This window comes from Sinocyclocheilus grahami, unplaced genomic scaffold (assembly GCF_001515645.1).
Source record: "Sinocyclocheilus grahami isolate Dianchi unplaced genomic scaffold, SAMN03320097.WGS_v1.1 scaffold394.1, whole genome shotgun sequence".
Taxonomy (NCBI): domain Eukaryota; kingdom Metazoa; phylum Chordata; class Actinopteri; order Cypriniformes; family Cyprinidae; genus Sinocyclocheilus; species Sinocyclocheilus grahami.
Genome location: NW_015505573.1, coordinates 773714 through 787627, shown reverse-complemented (window position 1 = coordinate 787627; position 13914 = coordinate 773714). Strand labels below are relative to the sequence as shown.

At 38.5% G+C, this 13914-nt stretch overlaps 1 protein-coding gene across 1 annotated transcript in view; it reads right to left on the bottom strand.

Moving 5' to 3' along the window:
• tox3 (TOX high mobility group box family member 3) overlaps positions 1-13302 on the bottom strand; it is a 28882-nt gene extending 15580 nt beyond the window's left edge. Inside the window, exon 1 of the mRNA XM_016231546.1 lies at positions 13244-13302. Within this exon, the coding sequence (XP_016087032.1) occupies positions 13244-13285 (42 nt within the window). The 5' untranslated portion in view covers positions 13286-13302. The remainder of the gene's footprint in view (positions 1-13243) is intronic.
• Positions 13303-13914: the final 612 nt, after the last annotated feature.

Genomic DNA, 13914 nt, shown 5'->3' with positions numbered 1-13914 from the left:
TGATCAATTTAGCCTTCTCAAATCATCACGAATTACCTAAAATAAAATCTATAGATATAAAACAGTTCAAGCATATAACAATGTTTTAACGTTAAACCTAGATAAATGTGCGCTATATCCAATAGTTTGTGCGGAGAGTGGAATCTAAAGTGCGCTTTGCAGGACATGGTGGCGCCAGCGCGATCACTTGCAGTTGTTTCAGTGGATACGCCATCATTTTTGCTCATAAAGGTAAGAGCAATACATCATTCGTAACTGTAAAGGGTCTACTTTTATTTGTGTGCACTCACAATATCAACAAAATGTTGTGCTTTTCTAAAATAAAGAAAACAAAGATGATGTGCTTTCTGCCATCTCGTCTTGAACAGAAGCGCTTACAAAAATGAACCGAAACTCAGCGAATACATGCCTCACAGACATGATAAATATATCTATTTAAAGCTTTAAATGACTACTTAACGAAAAATAAAAAAAATCAAAAACAAAAACTCTTTCATTACAATCATATTCCGTAAAAATGCACTTCTCTCTAAAGGCGCGTCTGAGGAGATGGCGAGTCAGGATCGACAACTTCATCTTTGCGACACCGACTCAGAAAACACTAGTTTATTAGTAAATAATTCAAATATCTCCTTACTATTTCCCCCTGACACATTCATGGTAATTACTTTTGCCAGTGCTTTGCGGCAAGCTTTAGCCTATTGTGTGCATTTGAACAGCAGTGCTGACAGCACGCTCGCTGCTGCTGGACACTAAACACCGTCGAGCCGCTCTTGACAGTCACGGCATCACGGTCTTGTGTTGTTTCCACCAGCACGGCAAATAAAATTTTTTTTCATCACTAATTGATGGATGTCTAAAATATATAAAATAGGAGAAGCCTAAAGCAAGCCCGATGCCCAGCCCGTGTCTGAACTATGACGTGAAAATTGTCCCGAAGCCCGGCCCGAGGGGCATAAAAAAAGACGCCGCCCGTCGGGCCTGGGCTGAAATGCAGGGCTCTAGTTCAGGCAAAAGGAAACACTCATACTATGCAGCAATCATCCTTAATTGCAGAAATGTGGGAAAAACATCTCTGGAGAGAACCTCAGATTATTAAATTCGAAAGTGCTTTCCATATTTGGATCAACAGGCTACATTTGTGAAAGCACATTTTCTGCAATGTCACGCGTCAAGTCACGCTTCCGTGCGTGTCTTACAGATTGCAACTTCCAATCGCAACTTCATTGTGCTGTTACTACTTTCGAGCCGAGTTTCACAAAATTGGTCAGCTCCCGACAGCATCAGGTGTTTTATTAATGGTGAGTATAATTATTTATTTATTTATTTATATCAATGAATGTAATCGATTAGATATCATAATATTTATGTTATAATAGGCTATTATATATCTGGTTGGTTTGTATTGGTGACATAATATGTAAATGATATGCATGCGGCCCCTGAGACTTGCACTTGTAGCATAGTGCGGCCTAGTGGAAAAAAAGGTTGAGAACCACTGGCTTAATGTGACGATTAAACTTCAAAAGGCGATAATTTCATTGAATAAATATGAGTGCTGCCCGTTTCAAAGTCAGCTGCTGCGCCATCTGCTGGCAGAGAATGAATTTGCATTTTCAATAAGCCCATCTACTGTTTTTGTTCAGACCAATGTGAACATCCACCCATGTTTGTATGCAGCAAACATGCAGTTGTAAATGTGAACTGATCGATAAGATGATAATGCATTATAAAAATCTAAACAATTAAGATAGTAAAATATAGTTATATGTTATTTAATTAATATAATAATGAGTTGATAATTGTTTAAATGAATATAATAATTTTTATTTTTTACTTTTGATTCAATTTTATAAAAATGGTTTTTAAAACTTTTTGTTTTTGTGAAAACCTGTATCTGAATACTTTATGCTCTGTGTTCAGTATGGTTTCACTAATAATAAACATACATTTGCATAAAGTATCCATATTTGTCCATGCCCATGTTGATTAGAGTATAAAAAATTTGAAAAGTATTAATTTAAGGTACATTTAGATCAGATAAAAATGTGCGATTAAGTTGCGATTAATCATGAGTTAACATGACAATCATGAGATTAATTGCGATTAAATATTTTAATCGATTGACAGCCCTTTTGGAAACACATTTAATTTCATCTTGCCATGCTGCGGACGCAAGCTTCAGACGAAGAAGTGAACGATGTGTAGCTCCCGGCACCGATTTATACTGTAGTCGCACCGGTAGTGACGTCATGGCTGTCGCCGGCCAACGAGTTGGTGTTTTTTCAATGTATGCTTCAGATACGAGTCACGACGAGGCGTTCCCCATAGCGACCCCTAGAGGACGCAGTTCGAAGTTCCCATGAAAGGGAACCTATTTAATACTTGTACAAGAAATGGATGTTTATTCTGACCCAAACCACGCATTCTCCATGAAACAGGATGTGAAAAAAGATGTCTGACTCTGAAATGCAATAATGTGTGACTATCACACTTGCAGGACAAAATAAAAGCTGCTTAATCCAAGCTGTATGATGTTGGCTGGAGGAGAAAAGGAAGTGCAGGGAGTGATGGGTTTTGAGAATGTTCACAGATTTCGGCTGTCCAGAAGTATTGCACATTGCTCTTCTCAGTTGCACCTACAAATCTGCTCATCAAACTACCAAATCCCTCCGTCTGTGAATTACAGCCTATCGTCACACTTAATTTGCTTGTGTTGACTACCTGCTCTGGGCTCCTCATCGAGAAATTCACTAACCTCCACTCCTCACTCTCTTTTTCATTGTTTCTTCCTGTCTCCCTCAATTTCTCGCTTTATGTATTCAGAACATCTTGTTTCGTGTTCAATCCTGTTCTCCATCTTCACTTTAATACTCTCAATGAGTTTCCTTCACTGCCTCGAAAAACATATCAACATCATGTCAACACACCATCCATCCTCTGAAGCTGCTTGTCTTTCTTCCTGCTATCCCGCTATATCTTATCTTTCATATTCCCATTTCCTCAATCTCAACCTTCTGTCTTTCCATTCCTATTCTTAGCATAACGTGCAAAGGAAATATGGCAACACATTTTTTGGCATACACACTATGGTGGGACTGTCCACTGACTTCTATTTTTCTTATATTGAGCTAATGGTAGAAATTATATTATTTGCTACACCTAAACCCAACCCTCACAAAAACCTTTTTGCATTTTAGATTTTAATGTAGATATTTTTTTGTATTTTTATTAAAACATTTTCTTCATAGCCATTGGCTGGTGACAATGTGGGTGATTTCGGGGTTCCTTACTATCCTAATGGGGACATTTTCATGAAGGCAAAATCTGACCACCATCCCCCCCATCCACACCCACACACACATATAGAGACTCAAAGCTCATCCAATGCCTGTATGATGAGATCCAGCCGAGGGGTAAGGCTTATAATCAGCTCTTTTTCGTCACCTCTCCCTCTTATTTCATTTTTTATGTGGCTCCATTCCAGCATTTAACTTGCAGCGTTTTTTCCACAGCTGTGAGCAACGGATCTTGTAAAGGCAGTGGTGTGTTTTGTCATAGTGAGGGCCAGGGGCTTGCAGTGCCTAACACATGTTCACATTACCTCCAACTAAAGCCATTAGTGGCCAGCCCAGCTCTGTTTCCCAGTTCTCCATTAACACACAAGCTACATACTTATTTTCCCTCCCTGTGGCATTGCAGCAGTTAACAGTGTGTTAATCAAAACAGCAGCGTTGAGGCATTAATAATAAAAAATGTGTCATGAGATAAGAACGCTTCGGATATCATACACATTGCAGTGATCACAAGACATCACTGACACTGAATTTAAAGGCCAACAGGGACACAAAATAAAAAGAGAGAGTGAGAGAGAGAGGAACTAAATAAAAAATAAATAAATACAAGATTGATAAAATAGAGGGAAACAGGACGAACGAATGATAGCAAAGCAGAGAAAACAGGAAGAGAGAGGGAGAGAGTGGGGCTCTTTTCATTTACTTTACTTCATGACCTTTATCTATGAATACGACCTGCAGTGCCAGCAAGTTTTTTCACAGTACAATACCGCAGAGAGAAAGAAAGAGTGAGAGGAAGAGAGAGGGATAGAAAAAGAGAGAGTGGCCCGACCTAAATGTCCCAACAACACACAACTGTGCTGTAAGATCTGATACGACATTCAAAGATCAAATGTGAGGTACATATAGTCCCTTTCTTCATCTTTTTTCACATCAGAGCATAACTAAAATGACACTGACCTTTACAAATAACAAAAAACAAAACAAAAAAAACCCACTGAAAACCTGACTGAACACAACAAAATGAGAGAGAAGGCAGAGATTAAATTAGCATCTGCTCTCAGAGACAGTGATCAAATGTGAGGTACATATAGTCCCTTTCTTCATCTTTTTTCACATCAGAGCATAACTAAAATGACACTGACCTTTACAAATAACAAAAAACAAAACAAAAAAAACCCACTGAAAACCTGACTGAACACAACAAGATGAGAGAGAAGGCAGAGATTAAATTAGCATCTGCTCTCAGAGACAGGTAAGTGTGCACGTTATGCTTTGCCCACTTTTCTAAAATCCACATAGCTGGTAAGTGCGCACGTTATGCTTTGCCCACTTTTCTAAAAATCCTGTATGGTAAGAGCTACGCGCAAGACTTCGTGCTCTTTTTGAGTGGTTTAAAACCCCGGTTCTGCCTTGGGCACCACTCCCCCTATGTATCCTCTGGATACCTACTTAACAGGGTATTGCTACTAAGGATCTGTTGAGACAGTTCCTTCACCACAAGACAAACGTGCGGTAGCCCCTGTGTGACAGACCAAGACTAGTATGATTCTAGGCTCTTGGTCGTATTCCCTTAAAGGAATCTGTTTCTGATTCCAAGCCTTGAGCTCTACCCCGGGCCCAGGAGTCTGGCCCTAACAGGTAAGTATTTTGGGGTATGTAGCCTAGGCCTTTGGCCGTAGGGAATAACGTCACTGACAGCCGTCTAAACGTCCCAGGGGCAACTCCCATAGCAATATGGTAGAGTTGGTATTTAGTGCTCGCCATGGTTCTGGCTTGCATTCCCCTCAGCATGGTGGCGTGGGTATACCGTTCCCCCTAGCGACCCCTAGAGGACGCAGTTCGAAGTTCCCATGAAAGGGAACGTCTCGGGTTACTTATGTAACCATGGTTCCCTGAGTAGGGAACGAGACACTGCGTCCTCTAGGTTTCTTGCCATGCTGCGGACGCAAGCTTCAGACGAAGAAGTGAACGATGTGTAGCTCCCGGCACCGATTTATACTGTAGTCGCACCGGTAGTGACGTCATGGCTGTCGCCGGCCAACGAGTTGGTGTTTTTTCAATGTATGCTTCAGATACGAGTCACGACGAGGCGTTCCCCATAGCGACCCCTAGAGGACGCAGTTCGAAGTTCCCATGAAAGGGAACCTATTTAATACTTGTACAAGAAATGGATGTTTATTCTGACCCAAACCACGCATTCTCCATGAAACAGGATGTGAAAAAAGATGTCTGACTCTGAAATGCAATAATGTGTGACTATCACACTTGCAGGACAAAATAAAAGCTGCTTAATCCAAGCTGTATGATGTTGGCTGGAGGAGAAAAGGAAGTGCAGGGAGTGATGGGTTTTGAGAATGTTCACAGATTTCGGCTGTCCAGAAGTATTGCACATTGCTCTTCTCAGTTGCACCTACAAATCTGCTCATCAAACTACCAAATCCCTCCGTCTGTGAATTACAGCCTATCGTCACACTTAATTTGCTTGTGTTGACTACCTGCTCTGGGCTCCTCATCGAGAAATTCACTAACCTCCACTCCTCACTCTCTTTTTCATTGTTTCTTCCTGTCTCCCTCAATTTCTCGCTTTATGTATTCAGAACATCTTGTTTCGTGTTCAATCCTGTTCTCCATCTTCACTTTAATACTCTCAATGAGTTTCCTTCACTGCCTCGAAAAACATATCAACATCATGTCAACACACCATCCATCCTCTGAAGCTGCTTGTCTTTCTTCCTGCTATCCCGCTATATCTTATCTTTCATATTCCCATTTCCTCAATCTCAACCTTCTGTCTTTCCATTCCTATTCTTAGCATAACGTGCAAAGGAAATATGGCAACACATTTTTTGGCATACACACTATGGTGGGACTGTCCACTGACTTCTATTTTTCTTATATTGAGCTAATGGTAGAAATTATATTATTTGCTACACCTAAACCCAACCCTCACAAAAACCTTTTTGCATTTTAGATTTTAATGTAGATATTTTTTAGTATTTTTATTAAAACATTTTCTTCATAGCCATTGGCTGGTGACAATGTGGGTGATTTCGGGGTTCCTTACTATCCTAATGGGGACATTTTCATGAAGGCAAAATCTGACCACCATCCCCCCCATCCACACCCACACACACATATAGAGACTCAAAGCTCATCCAATGCCTGTATGATGAGATCCAGCCGAGGGGTAAGGCTTATAATCAGCTCTTTTTCGTCACCTCTCCCTCTTATTTCATTTTTTATGTGGCTCCATTCCAGCATTTAACTTGCAGCGTTTTTTCCACAGCTGTGAGCAACGGATCTTGTAAAGGCAGTGGTGTGTTTTGTCATAGTGAGGGCCAGGGGCTTGCAGTGCCTAACACATGTTCACATTACCTCCAACTAAAGCCATTAGTGGCCAGCCCAGCTCTGTTTCCCAGTTCTCCATTAACACACAAGCTACATACTTATTTTCCCTCCCTGTGGCATTGCAGCAGTTAACAGTGTGTTAATCAAAACAGCAGCGTTGAGGCATTAATAATAAAAAATGTGTCATGAGATAAGAACGCTTCGGATATCATACACATTGCAGTGATCACAAGACATCACTGACACTGAATTTAAAGGCCAACAGGGACACAAAATAAAAAGAGAGAGTGAGAGAGAGAGGAACTAAATAAAAAATAAATAAATACAAGATTGATAAAATAGAGGGAAACAGGACGAACGAATGATAGCAAAGCAGAGAAAACAGGAAGAGAGAGGGAGAGAGTGGGGCTCTTTTCATTTACTTTACTTCATGACCTTTATCTATGAATACGACCTGCAGTGCCAGCAAGTTTTTTCACAGTACAATACCGCAGAGAGAAAGAAAGAGTGAGAGGAAGAGAGAGGGATAGAAAAAGAGAGAGTGGCCCGACCTAAATGTCCCAACAACACACAACTGTGCTGTAAGATCTGATACGACATTCAAAGATCAAATGTGAGGTACATATAGTCCCTTTCTTCATCTTTTTTCACATCAGAGCATAACTAAAATGACACTGACCTTTACAAATAACAAAAAACAAAACAAAAAAAACCCACTGAAAACCTGACTGAACACAACAAGATGAGAGAGAAGGCAGAGATTAAATTAGCATCTGCTCTCAGAGACAGTGAGGTGGTGTGTGTGTGTGTGTGTGTGTGTGTAAATGAGAACTGAGATATGGTTGTAGCATGACTTAAGTACAGAAGCTGTCAGCTGTCAGTGTAGCGCTGATGTTGTGGGAAGATGTAGTAGGTCACTGGAGAGTGTATTTGTGAGTGTGGTGAAAGCTCAGATCAGTACGTGTAAAGTGGGCTCAATCTTCAATTCAGGTGGAGGAAAGCTTTTTACGTATATATTCACATTTATTTGTTTTACGTAAGTGTTCTTGAATCGGTTTGCCTTGCATGAGAAATCTTCAAACAAGCTCATTCTTCTGTAAATGAACTAAACTCTAAAAAATAATAATTGAAAGTGGACTGAGACATTTCAAAAACTAAAGTAGACTAAAATAGATTTGACCTTCAATGTAAACGCAAGTAGACGACACTATGTTTATTTTCATTCGGTGCACTTTTTGGTCCACTTAAAAGGTAAACCAAACTCAGGTGTCCTTGTTCAATAAAACAAATAAAAACAATTATTGATCTTTAGGCATTAATAAAACATCCTTATCATATTTAGTTTATTGCTTAAAATAGAATATGGATCCAATAAAACAGAACACACAGTACAGTTTGGGCAAAACCAGTTGTGATAAATTAATAATGTTTATTACAAAAACATCATGAGATTAATCACATTTGATTTTAATTTACAAACAGCCTCAGCTTATACATACATCATCTGTACACTGAATACAATAGTGTAATATTTCTGTCATAATTTCCTCACTTTACCTGGCACTGCAAGGCTGTCCAACCCTCAAGCATTCATTTGTGCAGAACACCTTAGAGAGTCTGGATGGAGTTTACAGTAGTGTTTATTATTATTTAATCTCCATAGACATAAATTAAGCACATCATCAAGGAGAACTATGCCTGCAATTATTTTCATTTGTATGCCAACCTGTAAAGGCCAAAACATTTTTAAATATTATGTGAAAAAAAAGACACAAATGTGAAAATTCTGTCATCAAACCTGTATGACTTACTTTCTTCTGTGGAACATAAATTAACATTTAAAGGTGACATATCATGAAAATCTGACTTTTCCAGGTTTTAAGTGCTATAATCAGGTCCCCGGTGCATCTACCAACCAAGGAAACGTGAAAAAGATTAACCCAGTAACTTTGTTTTGGTAAGCCTTTTTCTGCAAGCATCTGAAAAAATGAGCGCATCTGATTTCGCTCCCCTAGTGACGTTGCAAAGGGATCTCATTATAATATTACCGCCCCTTTATCTGCACATTTACACCCAAGGTGCCATCATTTTGATTTTTCAAGCGACGACGGTGTACCAGTTCTAATGCCATGGCAATGTTTGAGCAAAACATGCTAACTGTTCTGTCTTCGGCTGCACAGACGAGTACAGAACACTGTTTACAGTCCCAGCCTCAGAGGAGACAACAGAGCAGTGGATTTATTGATTTATTTACTGTATATTGCTGCTGCCACACAGATCTAAATTAAACATGCTTTTTATTTCCAAGCTGTTTACCTTCACAGACATAACCAACTGTTTTTGTAACTCATGTGTGTTTTTAACGTAAACTTGTGTGTGAATGATAATTTAGTTTAGTACTCGCATGCTGTGACAGCCGCTTTCTGTCCGTGTGCTTCGGATGTGTGCGCTCAGAAAACCGTATATCAGAAGTTTAAACTCATATGGTTTAAAACGCATGATTTCAGCGCGATAAACATGATAATCAGAACCAAAACAGATGTTTTTAGCAGGTCTGAGCTGGAAAAGGGGGGGGGGGGAGCAGCAGCTCATTTGCATTTAAAGAGAAAAGCACGAAAATCAGCGTGTTTCTGCTTCCACTCAAAATGGGCATTTTCAAAATGATATAATAAATGATCTGTGGGGTATTTTGAGCTGAAACTTCACAGACACATTCTGGGGACACCAGAGTCTTATATTACATATTGTAAAAAGGAGCATAATATGTCTCCTTTAAGTAATGTTTCTTTGTTTTCTTGTCCATTTGGTTAGCTACATGCTTTAAAATATCATCTTTTGTGTTAAACAAAATGAGGGTAAGTAAATTATGGCAGAATTTTCTTTCTTGGGTAACTGTCCCTTTAATTCAACATAAACTAACAGATCTGATCTAAATACCCAACTTGCATTAATTCATCAACCCTAGTATGCTAAACTCAGATGACCAAGGTAAACCAATAGCGCTGATTATGAAGCAGTACGCCCTTTCACTTTGTAGATTTAGTAAACTGATTCAGCAGAGACATAAGCAGCAGTTGTTAAAAGGCAGTGCATCACAATTACTGAGCATGATGGTTAGAAAGATCGATAGAGCAAAGCTCCTAACATTAGCCGAGCAGAGAGAAAAGCGCTCCTCAGATGACAGTGGCAAAGACTCTCAGAGTCCAATAGCAGCCATTCCAAATCCATTGCTCTATATATACAGTAGTGATTACATGTGTGTAATGAGATTGTGTGTGATAAGTGATATTACTAAGTGGAACTGAATATGGCCATATCAGTTTCAGTTCAACAGCAGGAAGGAAGAGGTCAGCTTATCAAGCACTGTGATATAGTGTTTCCATATCATGTTGCAGTACGATGTTCAAGATAATGTGGTTTACATATGTTATCATATTTGAAATATTATTTAACTAATGATTGGATCAAATAAATGCAGGCTTGCTGAGCAGAAGAGAATTCTTTAAAAAACATTAAACATCTTACTGTTCAAACACATTTGACTGGTATGTTAGCCTATAGTTTGAAGTAAAACATATGAATATTAATATTAATAAGGAGAGTCTGAAATTTATTTGACAGTGATTTCACATTTCTTGTTTGTATGAAGGCTAAATACCAATAAAAAGTGAACATATATTTATTTGCGCCATTTTTTTCCTAAAATATTATATAGTTTTATAGGAGTAGGTTTCATAGAGTTGGCAAATTAATTTGTCATAAGTTTGTAGGTCCAGACATCTGTTGTGACCATTCTTGGCCGTTTTTATGAGGCTTTTTTGTTCATATCGATATCGGAATTATATCGTATCGACTGAAATTAAGAAATATATTGTGATATAAATTTTGGCGTGCAGCCCTAGATCAACGTGTATAAATTATTGACAACTTAAGACTAAAGACGGCTGATGTGCTTTTATGCTTTCTGGTGCTTACGTCACCCTGCTCGTGACGTCTCGCTGCTCCATTGGACGGATTTGACACGTCCTTCAGAACGCGGTCACGCAAGGGCATTCCCAAAGCGACTCGACGCAGTTCGAGTTCCTGAAGGGGAACTGTTGGTTACCTTACCATACACTGTAAAAACTGTAAATTATTTAATATGGCATTATATGTAGTTTACTGTAAAATTTATGGAAAAATTATGAATTACTTTAGAGTTTACAGGTAAAAACAACAGGACATTCCCAGAAGACCCTGCGTGACAAATCATACATGATATTTTATTTAAATTGTTCAGTTATTTATATTATGTAAATGTTTTATATACAGTTTTTTTTTTGACTGGATGTGTTATTTTACATTTTATTACTTTAATTTCTGTAGTATTTCTTAACTGAATAAAAACTTACTTAACCTGAAAAACTTAGTTTCATAGCTCTCTTTATTCTATTGCATTTATTTGTGCTGTTGTTTGCAATTTTTTTTATTTGTTCTTATTACTGATGTTTTACTTGTTTTTTTAATGAAAATAAAACTTTGCGTTGAAGAAAAGTAGATAGTTGTTTGTATATGCTGTCAATTATAGTTCTTAGAAAGAAAATCGGAAATCTGCAAAAATCGGTATCGGCAGATCACACTAACAAAAAATTGGAAATCGGAATCGGCCAAGAAAATTGCAATCGGTGCATCTCTATTATTTAGTTAATGTTTATTGCATTATTTTAGTGCCATGTGTTCCCCGATGGTGTTTTGTCTTTGTGTGCACAATATGACTCTGTGCATCATCTATAAATGAGTATGAACAGGCCACTTATGATTAACTCTGATTCCATATGTACCATATTAGCATGGTGGTTATCGGTACATTTTAAGTTAAAAAGCAGGCTGGGGTTGTAGCTCAAGTAGATAAGGTACATTTAAATTATATCACTTAATAAAAAATGCGGTTATAAGTTGTAAAATAATGTATACAGGCACCAACATGGCATCCCGCTGTGCCTAAAACATCGTCACTGCATTTTTACAGTGAATTTCTGGCAACCACAGCTGTTGTTTTTCTTTTTTTTACCCTAAATTTAACAGGATAATTTTTACCATGCACATTCTATCTCAAACTTATTTTTCAAAAGATAAAAAAACTGATGTGTATATAAAAACCTGGTTTACATTAAAACTAATTTTATATACAGTATATTTGGGTCCATCCATACACAAAGTGCAGAGTGTCCGACTCGGAGATACATAGCCTCTCTCTCCCCATCTCCCTCTCTCTCGCCTAAAGATGACACATTAAGCAGATTAATGAAAGAGCTAAAGCTCATGGAAAACCCATCACACTGTGAAATTACAGCACTCACTAGGGTAAAGTCCCTTTAATTTCTCTTCAGCTCGAGTTACAAGAAACAATATCCCCCTCCCACCCCCCTACACATATGTGAAAAAGAGGAATTTAAATGTTAATGCTTTTAATTTCATTGTGTCATGTGTCATAATACCAGCTGCAATGTAAAGGAGCAAACATTATTTCATAGGAAAAAATTCGACTGGGGGAAATTTTTCGTCAACAATTCGACTGGGGGAAATTTTTTGTCAACACTCGACAGCTCTACTTCCACTTCAGGTTAGGCACTTGGAGCTTGGCCTCAGCAAAGGAACACTTTTATCAGAAGAATTTATGGAGATAAAAATGTGAAAACAACTGCCTGTAACAAAGCTGTGGCCTCACCACCTAAACTTACAATGAAAATTAAGCGAGAGGCCCACACTAACACATAGTTACCAACAAATGTGCAACAAACGCTCTTCACATGCACAAACTTTATCTTTGCTTAAACAGCATGAGTCTATCGATGTCGTTGAGATTGTGAGGAGAACGAGATTTGCATTGGAAATGTGATGGAAATCGGGCAGTGGCAACAGTGAGTGTAACAATGAGTGACAACACATACTGTAAGGCGCCTGTATACAATCATACACAGATAGTGAGGCCAGCCTAAAATACACAATCTGTGATTTGCAGTGTATATTGTCAGACTCACTGACAGGGGATAAAAAAATGATGGATAGAAAGAGTGACTTTTGTGAGAGGTGCCAATTTTCTTTCCTTTTCTAGCTTGATGCTATCTTTAAATGATCATGGGGACAGGTGTTTACATACACACTCCTTCAGCCGTCACCAGAGCCTGACGGCAGCTTTCACCTGGAGCATATCAGCAGGAAGTGCGCACCTGTGGTATATCACCCTGCAAAAGCAACCCTAATCCAATCTCAACACTCAATGCCCCCTGTGCTCCTCAACCTCTGGTCAGTACTGAGCTGGTCGCTCTGTTGACACTAAGCATTGATACATAAACATACCGGATCCACTGGAGGAATCATTCAGTCAGATTATAACATTGGGAGCGTATGTGTATGAACATGTTGCCGCTGGCGTAACGAGCTCTAAGATTTAAGGGTTTGGGCTGTGGAAAATCCCAAAAAAGTTCAGGAAGGCATGCAGGGAGCTAATCATGTTTTATGTAAAATTACTGTTTAGTCATTCCAGAATAAAATGGCTCATGGCATAAACTAACAATCCACGGAAATGTAAAGGTTATCCTCAAGCATATACTCACATCTCCTGCTAATAGAGCTCCATTGGCATCAGCCATGTTCATGTAGTTGTTGTTATTCCCAAACTGTAATAGAAAAAAAATAATGCATTAGTTATTTCAGTTGCCATCTCCTCTCGCTCTCTGATTCACTGTAGTCTAATTGTGCAGTCACCATATAAGAATGAAATTTGCATTATGCACAAAATAGTAGGGCTGGGAGTTTAATTCTAAAATAATTGATTCTTTGATTCTGAGGAGGGGGGATCGGAGATTTAATCATTTTAAAGGGATCATGAACTGACAAATCAAAATGTCCTCAATCGTTTGACATATAAGGTCATTGTATTAAAAAAACATTCTGTAAGTTTCAGAACTCAGATAAACTTTAGTTGATGAACGTTATTTTTAATGCATTTCCAGACCACGTGAGAACTTGTTCCTTTTGTTCATTTTACCCCGGATTCATTTACAAACAAGGCACAATTCAATGCAGGATTTTCAGAAAGATTGAAACTAAAAGACGAGGCAGTGCCGACTATACTGGATCCGACAGTAATGTCGCACCACATGAGTGTGAGTAACTGTTTTTATTATGTGGTCACTATTGCTTTGTCTGTTATTACAGATCGTTTAATATGTAGTGAGTATTTATGCAGTTTTAACCTAAATCACAGACGCGTCCATCTATGTAG